We start from the raw sequence: 24,412 nt of genomic DNA on the forward strand, positions 1-24,412 counted from the left end.
GCCAGTCCAGTTAACATGACAAAAGTGGAAATGAAGAATAAAAGTCCAGCGCATACTAACCATTTTACATTGTCTTAGCCATACATAGTACATAATGAGACAACATGCCTTCTGCAGGATCACCGAAAAGCAGAACACCTGAAGGTCAAACATCGAGCAGGAAAATTCTTGGTGCTTCTATTTTACAAACTGAGAGTGCTTTTTTTTATAAATAAGCTGGAGAAACTTCCAAGCAATACACAGAAATACCCCATACGGTGATTCAGCATTAACACTATTTCTTCAGATAAGCACTTGTTGCATGATATATTTACACATGCAGCATTTGTGAGCATATATGTGCTTGTAAAATTAAATATACTGTACATACACATATAGCCTATGTAGTCTTCACGGCTCTGAGAGTGGTGGGGTGATTTTACAGCCATTTCTGCCACATACCCACCTAACAGCTGACTGTCCCAACACATACACATGTATGTGCATACACACAAACACACACACACACGTACACAGTACATACATGTACGTACATAATCATGCACGTACGTTTACACACAGGTGGTTACACACAACTATGTACACAAAAACAAGTACACACACATACACACACACTTCAGAAAGGTGGGCTTGGTTTCAGGATCATGTCCAAGGTTATAAAGTCCAACCGTATCATGAAAATCTTCCATCTTCTGATTTACAGACATGAAAGAAAATTACAGTTTTATCATCTCAGTTTTCATAATAATAATAATACAACATTTTTCTATCCAATTCTGTGCAACCTACTTAAAGAGCAGAGTTTGTCTCCTTGGGATTGTGATCAGATTAAGGAGAAAGTAAAAGATTGTCATGAGAATGCTAACTGGATGCTAGATTGCTACAGTACAAAACTGCGTTGCTTGAAGTATTAGAAACAAAAATAACCACTAAAAACAAACGTAAAAAAAAAAAAAGTAAAAAATTCTGAAAAGCACCTCATAGCAGAAGTCTATTGCACATTTCAAAATATAGTACAAAATGAAGGATACACAGTAATTACATGAAATGTAATTGTATGTATGAAATACATACAAATACATAAATGCGAATCTGCTTAACATAAAGTTAAAATCTGAAACAGCACCACAGTCCACAATGGTTTGCTGTATCCAGCTGGATATATCATGCCGATTCACGCAGGCCTCTATGCACAGTCTACTTTGTAAAACCAGCACATTGTCACGTTCTTCTCCTTTAAGGTCTGAGGCCAATTTTTACGTGGTCACAGGAGACAGACTTAACTTGCTTAGTTAAAGAGTGCAACAAAGACCCCGAAACATTTTAAACAGGCATATACAATACAAATCAATATGGAAAAATGCATATGAACAACAAAAGTGATGGGAGGATTTAAAGCCAATGTTTCTGCATAGCGCTGCAAAAGTACAAAAGGAATAGGAATTATGCACTTGCTTGAGGTTTTTGGAGTGCTTTCGTCATTTTAAATAGGCTTTTTTTTCTCAAGTGAAGAAAATGACTTGCAAAACATCTTCCAGCACAACACACAACCCATTATGACATGCCACAGGTCACAGGTCACAGGCAGGTCATTCTGGAGGGGTCAGAGGTCAGGGGGGCTGTGGCCGCTGCCCCTTCCACTAGGAAGACGGCGGCGCTGGATTTGGGCCGTTGGCGGCCGGCGGGCCGGGCCTGGCTCTGACCCTGGGGGTGGCCGTGTCTGTTGTTGTTGAGCTCCGCGTCCAGGGCATCGGTGGAGATGACCCATGAGGCCGGCCGCAGCTGCTTCAGGGAGTAGGGCGTCTTCACGCGCCTCCTTATCTTCTCCCCGGGTCCCGCGGCCTCACCTGTGACGGGAAACACAGAGACAGTACGTTTCTTTCCTGTGCCCACTTTCAATGATCAGCATTCATACTGCCTTTCAGTGCCTGCCTGAATTACTTACTGATATCCTGTAAGGCAGACACCTTAGTTAATATATACAATAACTAAGGTGACAGTTAAGATACACTATATGGACAAAAGTATTTGGCCACACCTGTTTTTCAGGGTTTGGGCTAGGCCCCTTATCTCCAGTGAAGGGCAATCTTAATGCTTCAGCATACCAAGACATTTTGGACAACGCTATGCTTCCAACTTTGTGGCAACAGTTTGGGGAAGGCCCTTTTCTATTCTAACATGACTGTGCCCCAGTGCACAAAGCAAGGACTACAAAGACATGGCTTGATGAGTTCGGTGTCGAAGAACTTGACTGGCCTGCACAGAGCCCTGACCTCAACCCCATCGAGCACCTTTGGGATGAACTGGAACGGAGATTGCAAGCCAGGCCTTCTCGTGCAACATCAGTGCCTGACCTCATAAATGCTCTACAGAATGAATGGGCACAAATTCCCACAGAAACACCCCTAAATCTTGTGGAAAGCCTTCCAAGAAAAGTGTGAGCTGTTATAGCTGCAAAAGGGGGACCAACTCCATATGAAAGTATATGTATTTGAATACAATGTCATTACAATCCCTGTTGGTGTAATGGTCAGGCGTCCAAATACTTTTGTCCATATAGTGTATATCAAAACTATTATGATAGATGTGATGCTATATAAAGTGGCAGGTGTGTTTGACATATAAATCATGTGCGGCTTGTATAAAAGTGTGGGGGTGGGTAGGGGTGTGGAATGTTGTGGCACTTTAAATATATATTGTTCTTAACTGATAATAAAATGTGACAGTGAAGTACACCCTGTAGAGGTTTAATTGTGTGTGATGTGTTTTGGATTCTGTGATCTAGTGACTGTGCTGTATGGTAGTGTGTGTACTTGGCTTCCTTAGTCTCTGTGCTGTCTAGTCAGCTTGTACAAGTTAACTTGTGGTAGGGCTTGAATGGTGTTATGCTCACACTCACTGGCCTGGGAGTGTTGTTAGCCTGGTCTGACACTGTTGCTCCTTCAACTTGAATGAATGCATTTCTGCTCTTTGGTGCTGGAAGTCTCTCTGGATAAGAGTGTCTGCTAAATGAATGTAATGCGAATGTAAAGCGACCTGTAGCCTATGTAAGTCGCTTTGGAGAAAAGTGTCTGCTAAATGAATAAATGTAAATGTAAATGTAATGTAATTAGAAAAAAGAATAAAAATAGAGAGTCCCCACTAAGCTACATAACATACCCGCAGTGTACTTATTTATTCATGACTTTGTTTTGTAGGAGAGAGATGGAGAAAGGACAACAGAAGAGAGATGAAGAGAGGAGGAGAGAGAAGGAAAGAGAAAGAAAAAGGAGAGGGGAGAGGACAGACAGAGAAGGAGAAAAACAGAAGGAGCGAGGAGAGGAGGAGAGGACAGGTGGAGAGAAACAGAGAGAAAGAGAGAGGAACAGAGAGGACAGAGTGAGGAGGTGACACTGAGCTCAGAGGCACTGACCCAGTGGTGTGGCCAGGACAGACAGGTCCAGAGAAGTGGGCCGCTCTGCTCTGCGGGGTTTGGGCTGCCTCAGCTGGGCCTCCTGGGGTTCAGGGGGCACAGGGGCGGAGGCCGGAGGAGCTTCAGCATCCTCTGTTGGGGGACAGGTGCCCTCACTAGTGCCAACCCTGTTGCTGGCGGTAGTCCCATTACCGTTCCCGTTACCGCCATTGCCAGCGGTAGTGCCATTGCTATTGCTGTTCCCGTTTCCACTGTTGCTGGCGACAGCACCATTACCGCTATTGCTGGCAGTAGTGCCATTAGTGTTCCCATTACCGCTATTGCTGGCGGTAGCACCATTACTGTTCCTGTTACCGCTGTCACTGTCAGTAGTCCCATTACTGTTACCGTTACCGCTACTGCCGCCGGTAGTGCCGTTGCTGTTCCCATTACCGCCGTTGCTAGCGGTAGCGTCATTACTGTTCCCGTCACCGTTGTTGTTGTTGCTGTTGTTGTTGTTGGAGTTGGAGCGGCCGCCGCGCTGGTGCGGGTCTGGCCTCAGCAGAGGCTCCAGCTCGTCCGGGCTGGAGGTGACGCTGACGTTCAGGTGGCCCTCCTCAGCGCTCAGCTGGCTCTGAAGCGCAGGTGCTGCGGCGGCCCCCGGAGGCCCCACTGGGCTCCTGCTCCCATACGGACCCCCTCCGGCAGCAGAGACGCTGCTCACTCTGGCCATGCCCGTCTCCGCCTGCTTCAGGTTGGACTTGCGCTCGCTGAGCTTCAGGCGGGAGGACTCGGCGGGGTTGGCGCCGGCGGTCAGGGCAGCAGGCCGTTTCGGCAGGTTCTGCTGCTTAGGCAGGGGGATGATGGCCGCCGGCGTGTCGCCTGGCCGAAACTCGGGCCTCCCTCCGACGGCTGCCCCCCCTGTCGCCTCAGCCGCCAACCTGATGAGGGGGTACAGCAGGCCAGAGCTGCTGGCACGTAGCGGGTCGACCCCGCTGAACTGCTTCTGGGAGTGCTCCATCAGGTTCTCGTCCGAGCTCTCCTTCAGGTTCTTGTCCACCTCCTTGGGGTCCAGCTTGGTGGTCTCCAGGTCCTCCTGGGTGAGAGGCAGACACACAGACACAGCGCCCCTTGCTGGCCCTTCTGGGTATCTCGCCTCTGAGGCGGTGTTGCCGGTGTCTGGTGAGGACCGGCACTGGGCCTGCTGCTGCTCACGCTCATAGTTGATGGAGTTCCGGTTCTTCTCCCCAGCCCCAGATGTCCAGCTGCCAACGCCCCCACTCCCCACCCCGCTCACTGCGGAGGTGCCTGAGGCGGAGAGGTCGCCGGGCAGGTTCTTTACCATGCCCTCGTGCTCCTCGATGTAGGAGGTGGAAGAGTACTCTGGGTATGGCCCCATCTTCGGTGCCCTGCGGTTGTGAGACAGATTCCTGTAAGGGGAAGGGGGAGGCAGTCAGGACTCAAAACACACAAAGAAATGATGCGCAATATGACCCCACACCCCCACAGATCTCTCACACACACACACACACACACACACACACACACACACACCTCTCGTTCTGCAGCGCTGTGCTGGTGGTGTTGAGGGTGGGGCTGACTGGTTTGTTCCTGTCCCAGATGAGCAGCAGCTCCGCCATGCGCTCTTCTGCGCACTGCGCTGTGAGCCGCGCCTCAGCGTCCTGATCCCAGCAGTCCTCCATCGTCTCCTTCAGAGAGCGCACCGCCTGCGCACAGAGAGAGCTGTCACTCACGCCGCAGAGCACCGCCCACAGAGAGAGAGCTGTCACTCACACCACAGAGCACTGCCTACACACACAGATCTGTCACTCACACCACAGAGCACCACCCAGAGAGAGAGAGCTGTCACTCACACCACAGAGCACTGCCTACACACACAGATCTGTCACTCACACCACAGAGCACCACCCAGAGAGAGAGAGCTGTCACTCAAATCACAGAGCACTGCCCACAGACAGACACCTGTCTCTCATCGAATCACTGAAATCTGCTCATTTTCCATCCAACTTCAGACTAATGGCTTGCTTAGACTGATAGAAAACCATGAACGAATATTGCAGAGGAAGTGCCAGAGTGAAGGACACAGCGCAGGGGAAGCTAACAAGGGATGTGGGAATGTACTCCTCTCCTCACCAGGCTGTTCTCCTTCCAGGTTTCAGGGAATTTGGGTCTCTGTTTCTCCCGGGACACCAGCACCTGCATGTCCTCGAAGGAGGGGTGGTTCCCTGCCTCTGCCTGGAAGGCCATCTGGAAGGGGGGCACAGCTTCCCCTGTACAGGGAGAAGGGGGGGGAGTCCCGCTTATAGAGGATGCAGAGACAGCATTGGGCAGCCAGGTGGACTATCCTAGCGGGTGGGGCTTACCTGGGAAGAGGTCAGAGCAGCGCATGAAGGTCTCCCAGTAGATGAGCCCCAGGGCGTACATGTCCACCTGCTTCAGCGCGGACTCACAGTCCCGCAGGTTCACCGCTCCCTCCAGCACCTCCGGCGCCATGTAGCGGATTGTCCCTACCTGGAACATAGCCAAAGGACAGGTGTGAGGAACAGAGGGGCACAGGGGCAGGTGTGAGGGACCGGGGCACAGGAGCAGGTGTGAGGGACCGGGGCACAGGAGCAGGTGTGAGGGACCGGGGCACAGGAGCAGGTGTGAGGGACCGGGGCACAGGAGCGGGTGTGAGGGACCGGGGCACAGGAGCGGGTGTGAGGAACCGGGGCACAGGGGCAGGTCTGAGGGACCGGCCATAATACATGTGGATAATACAGTGGGCCATGCTGAGGTGTACTCTCACCTCACTGATGGCCGCGTTCTCCTCCTCTCCGGGTCGTGTCGGACGGTTCCCCGTCAGCTTCATGGACAGGCCGAAGTCACTGATCACACACGTGCCATCCCTCTTCACCAGAACGTTCCTGCTGTTCAGGTCTCGGTGACACACCGCCGGCTTGTACACGTCTGAGACGGGGGAGAAAGTGCCGTTACCCCAGGCTCCTGGTCTACAGCACTGTCTCTCATTTATTACACTGTGCTGCAGAGGTGCAGAGGCTGCGGGTTCAACTCCCTGCTGAGTAGCACAGCGGTACTCCTGAAAAATGTGCTTAGTCTGCAGGAGAAGCTGTAGGAAATCCAGCTAAGTAAATGGATGATGTGCCAACTGGGTGCTGTTTCAGCAACTATGGATAAGGCAATCTGCAAATAAATGCTATGAACGTAATCTGCGTAATCCATGTGATTCTGCCCTGCCAGTATCCCATAATACACCACCCACATTTTCTAATAGTATTTATATTATACATGTGTTTCAGACATTTCCATATGTATGTTTTAACAGGTTTCCAAATGTATTTCCTACACCCATGACCTCTATTCTAATACAGATGATATTCACTTGAGATATTGTTCTCATTTTTGAGACTCAACATTTGAGATTAATTTTACTTGATATAGCATAAAACTGACACTAGTGGGCGCTGTGAGAAAGGACAGGCAGCCGCACATGTTCCCTATCTCGGAATCTGCAGTCCCTGGTGAAATGATTCAGGCCGCAGTTGGATGAACAACTCTGGCAGAAAGCCAGCAGGAGGGAGAGAAGGTGACAAATGGGCCTTATCTAATCAGGTTTTCTGGCATTGCTTTCAGGGGATGACAAAGCAGAGGAGTTCAAATTAAAGTCACAGCGACAAAAATATGCTGCTCCATACTTTCAGATGTTGATTTTCTATTTTTGGCGTCCTTCCTTTTCCCTTATCCTTACTACAATCACAGTTCCTGATGGACACTCTGTAGTCCCCAAAAAGGACCTCGGAGGGCAATACAGATTTACTGAAGTGATAAAATCCAGCAATAACACAAACTAGACTGTCTGATGTAACAAGATGGCCTGAAAAATGCATATACCCATGATTCTTATTTTAGAAAAGGGGTGTGTTAGATTGATTTGAGTTGTTGGGCCATGTTGGGGTGCATTGCTGGGGTCTGTTATTGTGTGTTGAGGTTGGGTTGAGTTATTGGGGCTGGGTTGAGTTGTCACGGTGTGTTGGGGCTGGGTTGAGTTGTCGGGGTGTGTTGGGGTTGGGTTGAGTTGTCGGGGTGTGTTGGGTTGAGTTGTCGGGGTGTGTTGGCGTTGGGTTGAGTTGTCGGGGTGTGTTGGGGCTGGGTTGAGTTGTTGAGGTATCCCTCACCTCCCCTCAGTAGCTCCGTGTGCAGGTACGCCAGGCCCCGCGTGACAGAGTGAGCCAGGCGGCAGCAGCTGACCCAGTCTCCTGTCTGTAGACTCAGGTAGCGACACAGAGAGCCCTGGAGAAAGAGCAGTACAGGCTTACACAGTAACACAGTCAGTACACTGCTACGCTACAGCACATTACAGTGCTACAGTCTGCATCTGCCGTAGTACGGTAACATGTGGGTATGCAGAGAGTAAAAACCACTGAGCCAGCAATTCATAAAGGTCAGAGAATCTGCTAAATTAGACATGCTGAGATCTGTAAAAAAAAAACAATCCAGTCTCTGCAGAGGATAAGTGCTCCAGCCCATGACATAATGATGATGTTGTCATGGTATCAGGTACCACGGCCCCTCCCTGAACCATCCCTACTATAACGGAGAGATGGGCCCTGCCCTTGCTATATCTGCCTTTCTTTTATGAGTTATCTCAAATAAATATACGTAAGCCTTAAAACTGAGAGCATAAAGAAATGAAGACTTCAGCAGCAGTGAATTCACCCTTCTGCTTATCCATTTGCAACAACTGATCCGTTTCTAGCTCTGCCAGTACTGATCCCAGTACAGCCTGTACTCACATGGGGGTAGTACTCCATCACCAGCAGGTACTCCGTACGTCCGTCAGCCGCCAGCCGCTCGTCGCCCACGATGAAGCGTGTGATGTTGTCGTGCTCCAGCAGGGGGATCCGGTAGATGGCGCGCTCGTTCACGAAATTCTGCCGGTTGGCGGAAGCGAACACCTTGACCGCCACGGGGCACTCATCCAGAGAGCCTTTATAGACCGAGCCGTAGCGGCCGCGGCCAATCAGCTGAGGGAGAGAGAGGCAGGCGGCCACAGAATTTGAGGCATTAGGACACATAGGTAGAACACAGTGGAACAGACACACAGGTATCAATAGCACAGATACACAGGTAGAAGAGCAATAGCACAGATACACAGGTAGAACAGCACTAGAACAGATACCTACAGGTAGAACAGCACTGGAACAGATACCTACAGGTAAAACAGCACTGGAGCAGATACCTACAGGTGGAACAGCACTAGAACAGATACTTACAGGTGGAACAGCACTGGAGCAGATACCTACAGGTAAACAGCACTAGAACAGATACCTACAGGTGGAACAGCACTGGAGCAGATACCTACAGGTAGAACAGGACTGTCTGGAACAGACGCACAGCTAAATGGACACAGGTACAGGAAGGTAAGAGGACTCGGGTCTCACCTCCAGCAGCTTCAGGCTGTCCAGGTCCAGCGAGGGCTCGGAGACGGCCGCCTCCATCGTGTCCACGTTGTGGAGGCCTTGCTTACCGCCTCCTGTTGTCACACGCGCAGACATGCATACACACGCAATTGGAGACACAAACACACACACACGCACACGCACAAGGGTTAGAAGTGTGGTCAGGTCACATAGCAGTGAAGTGTCCCAACCCATCACAGAACACCTGGTACCATCCCTACCTGTCAGCATGCGGTAGCTCAAGAAAAGAGCAACGATGAGAACGGCCACTAGGGAAACGGATGCCATGGCGATGATGATGGCCTCCTCCCGGTAAAGGGGACGTGCGTCTGGAGAAACAGGATGGACAGGGTTCACAGAGCAGCTACAGGAGAAATATTTAGAGGTGAAATGGTGTGGTGAATAGCCTAGCTCTCATTCAATAAAAATGCCTCTGGCAGTGATTCAGATAGCACTCACAGTGAAGTGATGCTGAGGCTTCCCAAGCCCATGCGTCCAGATTATTTGCTCCATTCTCTTTTTCCTCCATCCCTTTCTACCACACCTACAATACACTCACTATCTAGTGAGCTGGAGTGTTCTGACGAGGCTGAAAGGTGTTAAATAAGCCAGTTAAACACATGGTAATCTCTTTTCACACACTGCGCATTGGGACACTGATGGCGGTCTCATGCAGACACTGCTGATGTCATGCCCACATGCTGCCGCCATCAGCTCCACGGCAAACACAGCCCTAATCAGCAGGGATGACAGCCAGCCTCAGACACTCTCATACACGAGTCATGGCCCTCCACACACACACACACACACACTCCATCTCTCTCTGTATGTGTGCATGTACATGTCTGTTTGAGCATGCATGTGTGCAGTGTGTGTGTGTGTGTGTATTATGTATGTAAGACATGTGTAATACATGCGCAGTGTTTGTGAGTGTATGTAAGTCTCTTTAAGTGTGCATGTCCGCACGCGCATTCAGTTCTCACAAGGGTGTCCTGACAGACCCAGGATCAGTTCCTCCTGCGGCTGTCTGAGAGCTCTGTTTATCGCATGACCGCATCGCTCAGCACTGACACACCGCTGAAGACTGCAACAGCCGTCACCATTTCACCTCATACGGCACTTCCACTATCGGCCTCCTGGTGGTGCTGCTGAGCAGAGCAGCCGGCTCCTTCATGTGTCTGTGCTGAATGCATTATATCCGGATTGAGGGAGGATGTAAAGGACAGAACACCACCAGCAAGTCCAGAGATGCTCAGATGCAACACTGTCGACCTACTAAAGCGGCAGGCCTGAACAGTGACCTGTCGTACATGTTAATTCCAAATAGTGGCAAGAGTAGCTTTCGTGTAACACTGTAAAATGAACAGTAGCCATCATCAGGACACTGCACTGGCACACACAGGGAGCCTTTGGCAGGAGCTGGAGCTGGCATGATTACGCCTGTAATCCCCTGATGGTATATGTCAGTCTGCCATAGTCAGAGTCTCTGTTCATCGACGGAGACTAAAGGCATTGTTTCATTTTTGTTACTTCTTAAAATCTAGCTTGCCCTTTTTTGTCATTTCTGTACAAATTCCGCATCCGTTGCATTGTCGTTACTGTACTTCTATGGTCATAAGAATAAAGCACATTTGGAATTTAGACAGAGCAGAGTGAAGGAGAGAGACCATGTTGAAAAGATCGCTCTGTCTGCATTTAAAGGCAGAGATGCAGGGGAGAACAGAGCCGGAGCTGCCACACTGAAATGCATTTTCTCCCATGAGCCCGTGAGCTCCCTTCTCTCTAAGCGTCTACGATCAGGCGCAACTGCGCCAGTCTCCTTTGCTGATCTGGCCTACCTACAGAAATGCGGAGCAAAATGCAGCACTGTTCACAGGAAGCTAGACTTACGAGCCGCCCTCTCAGCTAGGAGGAACAGCCTCTGGGCTCTGACGCTACGAGAGTCCACTACAGCTGTTCCTTCAGGAAGCCACATACACAAACACTGTGACCTACTACTGAGAACCTGAGTATTCCAATACCATAAAAAAGCGTGAGCTTATCATGTATGTAATCTAGTAATTTAAATTTCAAAAACATACCAAAGGAACAATACTAAAAGAACACCAGCACATGGAACTGAAGTGTTTAATCTGTAGAGGCATTATATATCTTGCAATATAACAACTCATGTAATAACTGTTTACTGAGAGAGAATTTGGGATTACTTAAAACAGACAGCAAGGTCAATACTGTTAACGTGTTTGAGTGTGTACCAACAGTCGTAGGGGATGGGGCTACTTAACACAGTATTTGACCTAAATGTTGTAAGAGTATAAAAGACTCCAGTCTGTATATACCTCAATCATATGTGGAAACAATAAACAAAAAGGGTCCTCTCTTAACACTCAGCATTCAGGTTAGCAGTAATAAGATATCCCAGAGGATATTTAATATTCACACGAGAGAAAGAATAATGTCTCATTGCCACCAACTCATATCCAGGCGCACAGAAATGGAGCCTGCTAAAAATGCCATTTCCATCCACAGCCTGACGTATCCGCGGTATGGCTGCAAGCAGGTCATTACAAGTACAGATGGCTATCTAATACTCAGTGCAGCCAGTGGGCGGTTTCCCTGCGTTTGGCAAAAGTAGGTCTGTTTATGGAACCAACAGCGGAGGAATTAGCCTGGCACCACAACAGTCCCTTTAGTTTTAGTGTGTGAGAACTTTAGTTTTCATTTTTTTTTTTTTTTTTTTTTTTTACACAGGTGTCTTTCTGCGCTTCATAGACACACGTGTATGAGTGGCAGACCACAAGAAATGAGAAGCAGACTCTACACACCCCACAATGCTGGATATCTATCAAGTTTTTTTTCCAAACAGCAAGAGAGCTGGAAGTAAACAAGTGCTGTTTTTAAAGATAGCTAGCAGTTGCAGCAGCTGCTAGCTGTGTAGTGCTGAGACAAAAGGCTGGAAAAGGAACATACATCTGACATCCTTCCTCGGCTAAGTGCTTCTCAAAGTAATACGAGGAAATGCAGTTCATTTTTTAGAGGAACCCCAGTGGTCAATGTACTTAATGATACTGACACCTGTGATATGCATCTCCAGAAAATGCTCATTAAACATGCCAGTATGAATTCATTGCATAAAAAGAAAGCAATCCATGTAGTTCACCAACCCCATTCCTCTGACAGATGGGGCGGCAGTGTAGCACAGTGGTAAGGAGCAGGGCTCATAACTGAAAGGTAGCTGGGGCACTGCTGCTGTACCCTTGGGCAAGGTACTTAACCCAGAATTGCCTCAATAAACACCTAGCTGTATAAATGGATAACATAAAAATTATAACCTATGTCACTCTGGATAAGAGCGTCTGCTGAATGACTATAATGGATTTTAATGCAGATTGGAGATGCAAAGGGGGTCCCTGCCCCCCAATAGAGATTGGCCCATACAAAGTGAATCCCTGCTCTCTGTCCCAGATTGGCCAACACAAACTAAGTCCCCGCCCCCTGACTCACAGAGCGGCAGCGCATTGGTGGGCCTCGGTGGAGGGAAGTCCTCTGTGAAGTTGACGTTGCACATGTCAGTGCTGCAGCAGCAGAAGCGATAGGTGCCGTTCTGGATCAGCGAGGGCGTGGTCGTCACCACGCAGCGGTCCTCGTGGCACATCTGGTGATCGCTGATGTGACCCCAGCAACCTGCAGAGGACAGAGGGTGTTGTTACATTACATTACAATACGCTACAGGCATTTAGCAGATACCCTTATCCAGAGCGACTTACATAGGTTTCAATGCTTATATGTTATCCATTTATACAGCTGGATATTTACAGAGGCAATTCTTGGTCAAGTACCTTACCCAAGGGTACAGTAACAATACCCCAGCAGGGAATCCAACCAGCAACCTTTCGGTTATGAGTTCTGCTCCTTTCCACTATGCTACACTTCCCGGTGTTAGGGTGGGAGCTGTGTGTGCGGTCAGGTATGTGTGTGTGTGTGTGTGTGTGTGTGTGTGTGCGTGTGTGTGTATGTGTGCGTGTGTGTGTGTGTATGTGTGCGTATGTGTGCGTGTGTGTGTGTGTGTGTATGTGTGCGTGTGTGTGTGTGTGTGTGTGTGTATGTGTGTGTGTGCGTGCGTGTGTGTGAGGGCACAGGTGAGCGGACCTTGCTTGACGAGGCGGATCTCCCCGTCGCTCGTCTTCCCCCACAGGCCGTAGCAGCGGCTGCCCTTGCTGCAGCGGACGGTGGCGTTCTCCGGCGGGCCCCGCCCATCCTCGCCCACGTGCTGCTCGTCAAACTGATGCTGCTGGTCTCTGAAGGCACACTCGCGCTCCTCACTCTGAGTGGCTGAGGGAGGGGGAGGGGGAGAGAGAGAGAGGGGGGGGGGGGGTTTAACATGCATGTGTACCCGCAGGCAAAACCACAAAAATCATCATCATCACTCATCCCTGCAAAGCCACTCAGAAGACATCCTTCTCCAGGGCAACTTTGAAAGTGTGACTGAAACCAAACAAATGCCCTGACTACATACAGGACATTTACAACTGAAACTAATTTAAAAAATAAAGGCTCGTTCATCAGATGAACAGAACACACATGTTGGGTTGGCGTATTTAAGGGAAAGGCATATTTCAAACATAAAGTCTGAAATCTTCAAAGCTGCATATTACAGACCACTACTCACACTACTAGCGATACTACTGTCATAGCACCAGGGCAAGCAGCACACGTAAAAGCAAGCCCAGAACAGCGCGGGTAGGCGTGGAAACATTCGCTGTGTTTTGATCTCAAGGTACGAGCGTAAGGTGAATAGAAGCATGGATGCCTGTTGCCCTCGGCAACCACAGAACAGCTCATAGCCTTGGGCTGCAGGGCCCTCAGTGTAAGCCATGGTTATGGAGTAATGTTATGGTAATGTTTTAGCAATGTTATATACAAAACGCCCTGCGCTGCCCTGAAGAGGACTGACAGTTCTGATGTGCTTGATCTGTCTGCAGACATATGTACTGTCTGGCACACACTGAACAAGGCTTGGGATGCTACTGAGATCACACTTTTTAATTTTTGATCACCCTGCTCTGAATAAGACAGCTCTAAAATACGACAGCAGAAATTCTTGGAAGTGAAAAGACTTTCATTTCCTTTTTACCAAGCAGACTCCTCACATACAACATAAGCGCAGTGTGGAAGGACAAATGCATGGCCATTTCACATTTAACTGTCTTTACCCGTGCAATGAACAGAGCAGACAAGGGACCAAATGTGATGCAAAAACAAAATTATAATGACTCATCTCGTGATTAGGGTTCTTGGATGGAAACACGGCGCCCCATTCAATTTCAGTGTACGTCAGACATACAGACAGTTACGCTCGGCTGTCTGCAGGTGCGTAATGTGCGTGTTTGTGTAAATTATAGACAATAAAGAGGATGAGATGCTTGTGTCTTGGACATTAGTTTTACTCTCGTCAGTCCCCTTTCAGGAAACATTCGTACACCGTGGGCTGCAGATAACAGGCATACGTATGGACTTAATGAATGTCACATGCATTTACTTTTTGTCTCCCTATAAATCAGCACTCCATTCCAGCAACATCCACTGACACTTCAGACTTCCGGGAAGTGGTTGCGCAGTCCGGGGCGATTCTGACTCCATGCTCTGCACGCCAGCATCACCACGGTAACCGTCCCAGGGCCCCTCTGGTGTCTGGCTGTGATCTGACAGTGTGAGGTGGGGTGCCCCCCCCCCCCCCCAAAAAAAAGGCTGTGTCTGCAGACTGAGCTGCACAATGCGGCACTTACAAAAAGGAAAAAATGGGGCTCGTAGTTTGGTGTTCCAACCAATGCAAGAGCACAGAGAAGCGTAAAGAGCCACTGCTATCTACCACGCTAGGAGAAAATGGAGAGGAGCAGCAGTGTGAGTACACCCTGCTCAACCACTGATCATACAAAGCACTGCAGGACAACACTTCCATTTAGTCTAGCAGAGCACGCGTCATACGACACTGTGACGGGGCCGAGGACATGGTTCATAGGTTCATAACATTTTTCAGTTATATAGTCCGGGCAACCCTGTGAAAAAGGAACAACAGGATAATTTATGGTCTTTTCATATTTAAAAACCTGAAAAAGGTTGTACTACATGAAAATCTGTTTATGTTATTGTGTAGGTGTCTGTGTAGCTGCACAGGGGAGGGAATGGTAATTCTTTAGCAGTGTATAGTTATGCTATGAACAAGTCTGAGCTGACTCCTTCACATATGGCTAAAGACCGACGAAATCTATAGTTACAGATTATCATTTACAATTAGTAAGTTGGTCTGACATTCCTGCTCCCCCATTTAAAAATGACAAATATCCCACTTTTGTAGCCATCAGGAGATAAAATATGATGAGAACATTGAAAATGATCATTTTCCTCCACATCAGGCTGCTGAAAATGGAAAATATCATTACATCTAAAGGGCTGTGGCTCTTTTTAAATGTTTTTTTTTTGCTGTTCCCACTTCCTCACCCAACTTGGCATTTACAAAACAAAAATCAGCATAGCAGTTATGGCTAAGAGCAGGAAGACAACGAAACATCAAATGCCCATGACAATGTGGGCGAAGGGGAAAAAGAAAGATGTCATACTCAATGCTATTCTGATGACTCAACTGAAATGCTGCTAGGGCTAGATAAAATAAAGCTTGTATTATTATTATTATCATCATTATTATTGAGTACCATGCTACACAGGTGCTCTTCTCTAACCATTACATCACATTTGCTTGAGAAAGAAAGGTTAAATAAAGCAGCTGGAATTCAGCCAATGACACGCACACCGGAGTGGAGGACAAGGGAACAGCAAGGGGGGGGGGGGTGGGGGCGAGATGGAGAACTGACCGCAGTGTTGGCAGGATCTCTCTGATCTCGCTAGACAATCACTGCCTCGCATCCTGGTGAAAAAACTGCCCATGCATCACGAACATGCACGACACGCTTGGCATTGTACGTGTTTGCGATGCTCGGAAAATGCAAAAAGCATCTACCAGATCCGCCTTTTTCAACCTCAAAGCAAGTAATCTGTACAGTGACTTTCTGTAAGGATCCCCCTTCTATCTGCCCCTCATTATGCAGAACTCAGAGTCTTTCACTAGCTCTTTGTCTTCCTCCTGCTCTCTGTGCTGGGACAGTGTGTGCAGGGCACAGCTCCACTCTTCAGGAAAGCAGTAATGAGCTTCTGGAGGTGACGGCATCCAGGGTGGGAGCCCAAACCAGGAGGAAAACAAAGGCAGAGCATCAGACCGGACCTACAGCCAACCAGTCTCCCCAAGCTTCACACACACTCTACGAGCCTCTCTGAGCTCCACATACACACTCAACCAGTCCTGTCTAACAGCCATCACATTACGATCCAGATGATCTTATACTTCTTTAATCTCATACTTTTTTCATTTTGCTGCATGAACATGACATGACTTACTCTGTGCTAAGAGGAAGGAGAAATTCACTCAAAATTTTAACACTTGCTTCTGTGTAATAATAAAACGTGTAATGTTCCCTTCTCACTTTGAGAATTTCCTCAATGTTTCTGCATCTGTATCAGAACACAGTACTGTGAACAACCCTCTACATGCACCCAGCCCTCTACACCCACTCCAGTCCAAGAGATTATGCATGACTGCCAAAGCCTAGTCTATGCATGAAGACACTTACACAGGCACATGCACAAACACATACACATTTACATACATAAACATGCTCACACTTACAAACATGTACATACATTCACACACACACACACACACACACACACGCATACACACAGGCACACACACCTGAAAACACCCGCATAATTTTTGGGCCACCTGTGTTAAAAATAAGGACAACTGCATTTGGTGATATAATCATAGTCAATGGAGAGAATTCTCTTACATGATGGCAAAATCTACTTATGAGAAAGAGAAAGATGTTGAAATGTCTGCTCTGTATCTGAATACAGTCTGAATTGTCCTTTTTGAATATCTGAAGTGAGTCTGACTTATTGTCATTTTGTGAATATTTGAATACAGTCTGAAATATTGTCCTTTTCCAATGCTTTCATTCCTGCTGCATGCAGCCCTATAGTCAAATCACAGTTGTACACGAGGCTCTTCTCACATAACTTCCACACTCACACAGAAGCACTGAGGCGAGACTAATACAATCCTCTGATATAGTTGCTCATCGCCAACGGCTATTTTTCATGTTACAGGTCACACAGCGTACCACACAGTGGAGTGGGCGCTCAGTGGGAGACAGGCACTACTATACTGATCACATACCAGCAACTCGTAGAAGCAACTCATAGGTGCCTGATGAATCTCATACCCAACTTCATCTCCGGAGGAAGGAAGCCAATTTCTTCCACCGCTGTAGGCTCCTGGTCATTATCAGCTGATGACTTAGCTGGGACTGAACCTCAGCTGAGCATGCGGTTAAGGTAAGCGGCTTCGATTAACCAATGAGCTACTCTGGAGCCTGAATTAACCTCCTTTAATAACCTCCTAGCTCAAATGCAAACTCACAGCTTGCCATAGAACAGTACTAAAACATTAAAGTGAAAGTAAGCTACAACACGCTGCAAAGAACTACAACACCCCAGCCACTGTCAGCTGGCAACGCTGCACATTCCCTGCCTGTAGTTCACTTGCTGCTGCCTTTGGTGTGAAGGCTGCACCCTCACAAATCCACAGTCAACATTCAAGCCATCCCCAAAACTGCATAGGGCTTGACTGGGCTGAGTTAAATCCAGCACCACCTCCCTCACCATCACCACCTCGCCCGCAACCCCACACTTAGGACAAGGCTCCGGCAGCAGAACAGCTGTGTCCCCCCACGCTGGGCACAGCGAGGACAGGAGCTGAGACAGGCATATGTGTGAAGCCCTGCACTTCAGAGGAGCGCAAAGATTTGTAGTCAAGGCAACACGGCGATAAATTCCTGTCTGACAGCAGTAATAGGTCAGCTTAACCGCCAATAGCCTTGCTTTATAACAACAGGTCTGATCATCAGGCAGTTGTTTACAGTAATATTTGATGCATTAGCCTACCCACAAATAACCTTTACTTCATAACAACAAGCCGAATCATTAATTCTAATCAGAAACTGTATGTTTGCAAAGTATTCCCGTGCCTTTTGTCGCTGGTTTATGGCTGGTTTGCAGAGGAACTGTGAGCTATATCACTGTATCCTCAATATTTGTTTCAGGAAAGCATAGTGAAATTGTCATTCAATAATGTTTTCCTGACACTTGCCACTGTGACCAACAGAAGGGACACACTACCTTCAAAATGTGTGGTAATCATATAACTAACAGAACAAACCTCACTATCTGAAGCACATTTAGCTTTTCCCCATAGACCCTGTGCTCTCAGATGAATGTATTAATTGAAATTCAGCTCTCATCAACACTGTGAGTTTTAATTCCTGCCCAACAAATTAGCTTTGTTCCGCTGTGGACAGGGGTATAGCCCTCACTGAAGTGCACTGTGTGACCTGCAGTGAGAGTGTATCATAGGACTGCATTCATCTCACATCGGCTCTCCTGCGTGAGAGAAGAGGTTGTTGCAGTGCCTGGTATACAAGTGGTACACACCCAGGAGCTGTCCACTAAAAACCACACACCCAGGAGCTGTCCATTAAAAACCACACACCCAAGAGCTGTCCATTAAAAACCACACACCCAAGAGCTGTCCACTAAAAACCACACACCCAGGAGCTGTCCACTAAAAACCACACACCCAAGAGCTGTCCACTAAAAACCACACACCCAGGAGTTGTCCACTAAAAACCACACACCCAAGAGCTGTCCACTAAAAACCACACACCCAAGAGCTGTCCACTAAAAACCACACACCCAAGAGCTGTCCACTAAAAACCACACACCCAGGAGCTGTCCACTAAAAACCACACACCCAAGAGCTGTCCACTAAAAACCACACACCCAGGAGTTGTCCACTAAAAACCACACACCCAAGAGCTGTCCACTAAAAACCACACACCCAAGAGCTGTCCACTAAAAACCACACACCCAAGAGCTGTCCACTAAAAACCACACACCCAAGTACTCATCAGTAAATAAAAACTAAACTGAAAATTGGTTTTACAATACTTTTTTAAGGTTTGAAAATTGGGAGGCAGCACAGAGGCATGATTAAAATCAATCTATAAGACGTGACACAAAATTAAGACCTTCTAAGGAATGAAACACTGCTACAACACTCATGCTCCCATTAATTTAGTCTTCCGCTTTTACAGATGTAACAATTTTAAGCAAGACATTGTTTAAATTTCAATGAGAGGAAGTCCTCAGGACAAATGAGTAAGTGAGTAAAAATGCTATTCGGGAAGCAGACAGTGAACTCCTCCCTCACTGGGAGCAGCACCACCTCCTCCCACTCCAGACCCCTCCTATACTTCCTATACCCCTTGCCTGGCTATCTTATCTCACGCGAGGTCAAACAGAAGCAGGGTCGCTCCAAGAACAAAACATAACAGCTCAACTACTGTCCACTCATACACACTTTCCCATGTGGTTATTAATTACCTTCTGAATAGCAGATTAACAACCACACTCCATAAAGGCAGCAAGTTTTGGATTTCTTGAATTGAGTTGAGGGCAATGGAATTAAACCTAAAACACCGCAAACGGGTGAACAGTATCATGACTGGGTAACTAGGATGACATGACTTTATGACCATTATGAATGACACTTACAATGGATAAACATCTTAGACACTGTCAATACCATCATGTTGGCATATACTGATTGCAAAATGTCTTTGTGCGTTTACCGGTGTCCTGCCTCAGGAAGCTATCCAGTTTCTTCACTAAATGATTACCATACGGCTCGCTAGGTGCATGCTCATGCGCAGGGGCACCGAGGAACCAGTCAGCAACTTGCAGATAAACACTGAGCCACATACTGGGGGTTGAGAAACACTGCTTTACAGGGCTTATCTGGGATATTCTGATCGCCAAAATTACCATTACAGGAATTTTAGCGGTGGTCATATTTCATGGTACATGTGAATTTAAGCTTATGAAGCTTATTCACAATACGACCGTTGTACTTATAAGAAACATGATTGCACCCCCTTGCGCCTAATGCTTGGGCATTAGGTTTGTCCAATTAGGGCGCACAGACTGTGTCCCAACCCAAGCTAACAATCAAAGTGTAAGTGAGGGAGACCATACTTCATGCAGTGTCACAAAAGTACACACTTCCTGATGGAGGAGAAAGGTGTTTTTTGGGAGTTCCTTATGTACTTCTCAAAATGGCACCCAATTGCCTGTTCGAGCGTGTCCACAGGAGAATGCCCACCACTTGCTCTCCATTGCTCCCTTTGGTCAAGTGCATATCCATGCACACTTCATGTTGGCATAGTTGGATATCGTGGGATTCATCTAAGACTCCATGGTGTGTGCATGGTGTGTGTCTGTGAAAATTGACCTCTTTGTAAATTTTACCAGTTCCATTTAACTCTGGCAATGGTACAAAACAAATTTAACAGTGAGATTGCACTGCACTGTATGAATGAAAATTTCTTGCAACTACGAAACAGTGGTTACACAGCACCAAGTGATTCCTGGCTGTGCATTTTATTTTAATGGGAAGCAAGGGGAGACAGTTTACCAAAGATGTATTAAAACCAAACCTACTTTCATATCTGGTTATCTGCTGAAGAGTACCTCCAAAACACTTTTAATTCTCCATTTGTGGATGAAATTCATAAAAAAAACCTTTGAACTGCCTGCTATCACATCATATCCATGTAGTTGCAATGCCTTAAGATATCATGAACAATTGCAAAAAAGTTTCTGAACACCGAAGATGTTCCATGCGCCTAACTGTTGGCTGAAATGCTGAACTGAAAACGGTCTGTGACTAGCTTTCAAGATGTAACTAATGTATTACTACTGTACATGTATGACACAATGTCCCAAGCTTGACAAATGTACAACAAAAATACAACTACAGTAAAATAAAAAAGAATTAGATGTTTTTTTTACGTAGGTATTATTTCTAAAGTTCAGTGTTAAATAAAGGAATACCTCTAATGTTTAAAAGCTCTAGAACACTGTGCTAAATGAAAAAGGGTACTAAAACTATCCCTAACAACGCATAAAGTTCTGAAAACTTGAACTTTGTCAATGGTGAATTTCTATCTGCAGGGGACTGTTTATACACCATTACTTGACGCAAAACTTAAGCACTACCCTGTTAAAATGATAAACTCGTTCACTATCACGACAATCTCGTTCAGTGAAACGTTGTGCTTACATGGTGTAGCAGCAATAAGAACAGCAGGCAATACAGACGAGCAATTGCGTCGATATACCAAACACGACTGACACATGGTACAATAATTCAACAGATGAAGTGTTTTGGAAGGCTGTCATATTCTACATGCTAACGTGTTGCAAGTGACGTGAGGTCAATCTAGTGGTATCGAATTTTTTTGCCTTGCTGAGAAAACGATTAAGTTCGGCGCTCAATAAAATAACTGTCTACCTAAGTTAATTTTATATAAATATTAAAATACAGTAGTGTACCGGCAAGTTGATAATTTGATTTAATGAACTGAATCACAAAAATCCAGATGGTTGGCTTTCTCATAGAAAAAAGAATCAGCTGGCTATCTTATCATTTTAATAGTACAGGTCAAGGCATGACACAGTATAGGTCGCTAACCGCACGATCATTGTGAAAAATGTGAAAATACGCTATTATACATGAGACAATATCAAACAAAAACATACATAAGACAGTTAATTCATTCAGCCAGGACAGTTGGGAGCTACTTGCTCGCTATTTGACTTACCAGTGACCGGGCCGAGAACAATCACAGAGTGCAGCCCCAAAACCAGCAGCGACATTCGGCCGACAATTGTCATAAAGGTTGCTGTACTCCGGAATGGCCGGGTCCTCCAACAAGTTTCCATTTTGGGGGGGTTTTCTCTCCAAATGTTGTCCCAGCTCATTCGTTCCAGCGTTTACATACTCCGGGAGAATTAAATATGAAGATGAAAATATCGCACGGTGCTGGATTGGCTGTGCAGGCTACAGTTTCTGTTCAATACATATTCTGTGGATTGTCAACAGGATACCACACCAATTCCTTACTTTCCTTCCAGTCTAGCTGGGTGTCGTTCAGGATATATTCCTGTCGCTCGTTACACAATTAACTAACGTTAGTTAAGGTAGAGTTAGTTTAGTGGGTAGGTAGTAATGGCCGGTACATAACATTTAACCACATCTAAAGCTAGTTGGGCACAAAATGTACCGGCTAGCTCAGTAAATTGAGGAACGTTGCACAAATCGTGCGTCCTGCTTTATTTTAAACCAGGGGCGGTGCTATTAAAACTTGCGGTTTTAATTTCCATATAGCATTATTAGGTAGGCTAATGACATGCATTAAAGAGCTAACTAACTTAGCAAGATATAGATCGTTAAATAGTAAGGAGTATTCTTGTATAATCCCTCAAACTACCAAGCAGACAGCCAGCGATTTAGCTGTTAGACGCTAGATAGCTAATACACTGAATAGCAAACCGGGTCCATCTAAGTTAGCTCGCTTAGTTACATTTGTAATTAACGTTAAATTAGTAAATTATGGCTGAGATGCGTCGTGCTTCCCAAACTCGGTCAAGCAACCTTCCATCAAAAATAACCAGCTAATGTTAGCTATAAGGCCGGGAACCAAACGAACTAGTGATTGCTCCCTGACAAAAAAACACATCATATTACAGACAGACGAAATGAAGATTCAATGCACCGTTATGACAGAAAGAAAATAACTACGTGGAATATGTCAAAAAACGTGAAACTGGCACCAATCGATGAAAGGCCTTAAGCTAGTAGGTAGACTATGGCTATAAACAATATAAAACAACCCCCTACTCTACAGTCAGCAAACGGAGTACGGGTAACGTTAGCTATCTATTTTAACATAGCTTACAAATACGAATTAAAACTCCAATCGTTTCAATTTCCTTGAAACATACCAGTTTTATCGGGAAACGACACGGTAACGCAGGCACCAAGATGCATTTCTTTTCCAGTATTTTTCTGCTTCTTCGCTCGCATCAAAACTACTGTGGAGTTCGCTCCCCTTCCATGGCTCCGTATGTCATTTAACAGCATATTTAGGCCCACTCAACTTCTTGACAGAAATTTAATTTTAAAATCATTATGATTGCACTCCATTCCATTGGCAGTCTGGCTGCTGGAAGCCCGCTAGATACACAATATTCCGCTAATTTTGCTCCGTACCTCGCTAATAACTCCACCGACAAGACTAATGTATCATGCTCGTCACCACTGTACAAGAGTAACTGTTTTTTTTTTGCAAATCCGTTGTGTTACGGCTAAGATGGAATGGCAAGGGTTCGCTGGTTGGGTTTCTTCCCTTCCCCCGTCGCACTTGGGCGCAGAGATGTGTGGTACCCGTGACCTTATCAACGCGATATACAGAGCAACTACAAACGTGTAGTGCTGAGACAATCTACGCCCCCGACTCAACTGTGTGTTTGATTTCTTTTACTTCTCGTTTGGAAACAATGAATTGTGCGCCCTCTAGTTGTAGACAAGAGGGCGCTCAATTCGTCGTAGGCGTATTAACGCAAACAACGTTATTCATTACATTACATTACATGCATTTAGCAGACGCTCTTATCCAGAGCGACTTAATAGAAAATAGGTGTATCCATTCAAGTTAAACGAGCAACAGAAGAATAAACGACTCACCATGCTTGGCAGTAAGGAGTATGTTCTTAGGATGAATGGCTGTGCTGGCTTTGCACACAACACAATTATGGCCAAATAATTCTACCCTAGTCTTGTCAGACCACAAAACCTTTTTACACATGGCAATAAGAGCATAATTCAGACAAGACTGGATGCTCTTGGTAAGAAGTGGCTTCCGTCTTGCTCAAAATTGCGGAGAGCATTTGCTGAAATTGTTGCACATGCATACGGTGCTCAGTCCTTGCCATGAAGTCCTGCAACTATTTTAATGTAGCTGTTGGCCTCTTGGTGACCTCCCTGATGAGTTTCCTCCTTGCACGGTCATCCATCTTCAAGGGACGGCCTGATCTAGGCAAGGACCCGGTGGTGCCATATTTAATCCATTTCCTGATTATGACCTTCTCCTGATTTGTACCTTTCAACAATTTGATCCCAGACTTGTTTTGGTAGCTCCTTGTTGGCCATAGTTGCATTTGCACTGGTAGACATTAAGAAACAAGGAAACCTGCTGAGAAAACCTAGAGGCGCAACCAATTTTATCCAGAAATAATCAGAATCACTTCAGATGGTCACAGTTTAAGTCAATTAGCTTTGAGCATGATTTTTACTTTGATGTTGTGGGTTAGCATGTCTAAATGAAAATGGAAAAAAATCTGATTGGGGTAGGAAGCCCAAACCAAGAGAAGAAAGGCAGTACATTAGAAAGGAGCTACAGCCAACCAGTCTGTCTGAGCTCCACACACACACACACACACACGCACATGCAACGAGTCTCTCTAAGCT

The 24,412-nt window shown here is 46.5% G+C and overlaps 1 protein-coding gene across 3 annotated transcripts; it reads right to left on the reverse strand.

Annotated features, from left to right (window-relative positions):
• Positions 1–1,022: 1,022 nt before the first annotated feature.
• On the reverse strand, positions 1,023–23,388 carry bmpr2b (bone morphogenetic protein receptor, type II b (serine/threonine kinase)). 3 transcript variants are annotated; one of them, XM_036545439.1, is made up of 14 exons: positions 22,888–23,388; positions 21,705–21,883; positions 13,021–13,203; positions 12,376–12,555; positions 9,093–9,200; positions 8,854–8,945; positions 8,206–8,436; positions 7,588–7,702; positions 6,201–6,361; positions 5,776–5,923; positions 5,546–5,682; positions 4,946–5,118; positions 3,413–4,821; positions 1,023–1,847 (listed from the first exon to the last, which is right to left on the reverse strand). In XM_036545439.1, the coding sequence occupies exons 2-14, from the start codon at positions 21,862–21,864 to the stop codon at positions 1,579–1,581; spliced, it is 3,366 nt and encodes a 1,121-aa protein (XP_036401332.1). In that variant the 5' UTR covers positions 21,865–21,883; positions 22,888–23,388; the 3' UTR covers positions 1,023–1,578. The 3 variants fall into 3 exon arrangements, with proteins under 3 accessions (XP_036401332.1, XP_036401333.1, XP_036401331.1); XM_036545440.1 differs by lacking the exon at positions 22,888–23,388 and having other exon boundaries at positions 3,413–4,800; positions 21,705–22,877; XM_036545438.1 differs by lacking the exon at positions 22,888–23,388 and having other exon boundaries at positions 21,705–22,877.
• Positions 23,389–24,412: the final 1,024 nt, after the last annotated feature.

The sequence above is a fragment of the Megalops cyprinoides genome, chromosome 14 (genome assembly GCF_013368585.1).
Source record: "Megalops cyprinoides isolate fMegCyp1 chromosome 14, fMegCyp1.pri, whole genome shotgun sequence".
Lineage (NCBI taxonomy): Eukaryota > Metazoa > Chordata > Actinopteri > Elopiformes > Megalopidae > Megalops > Megalops cyprinoides.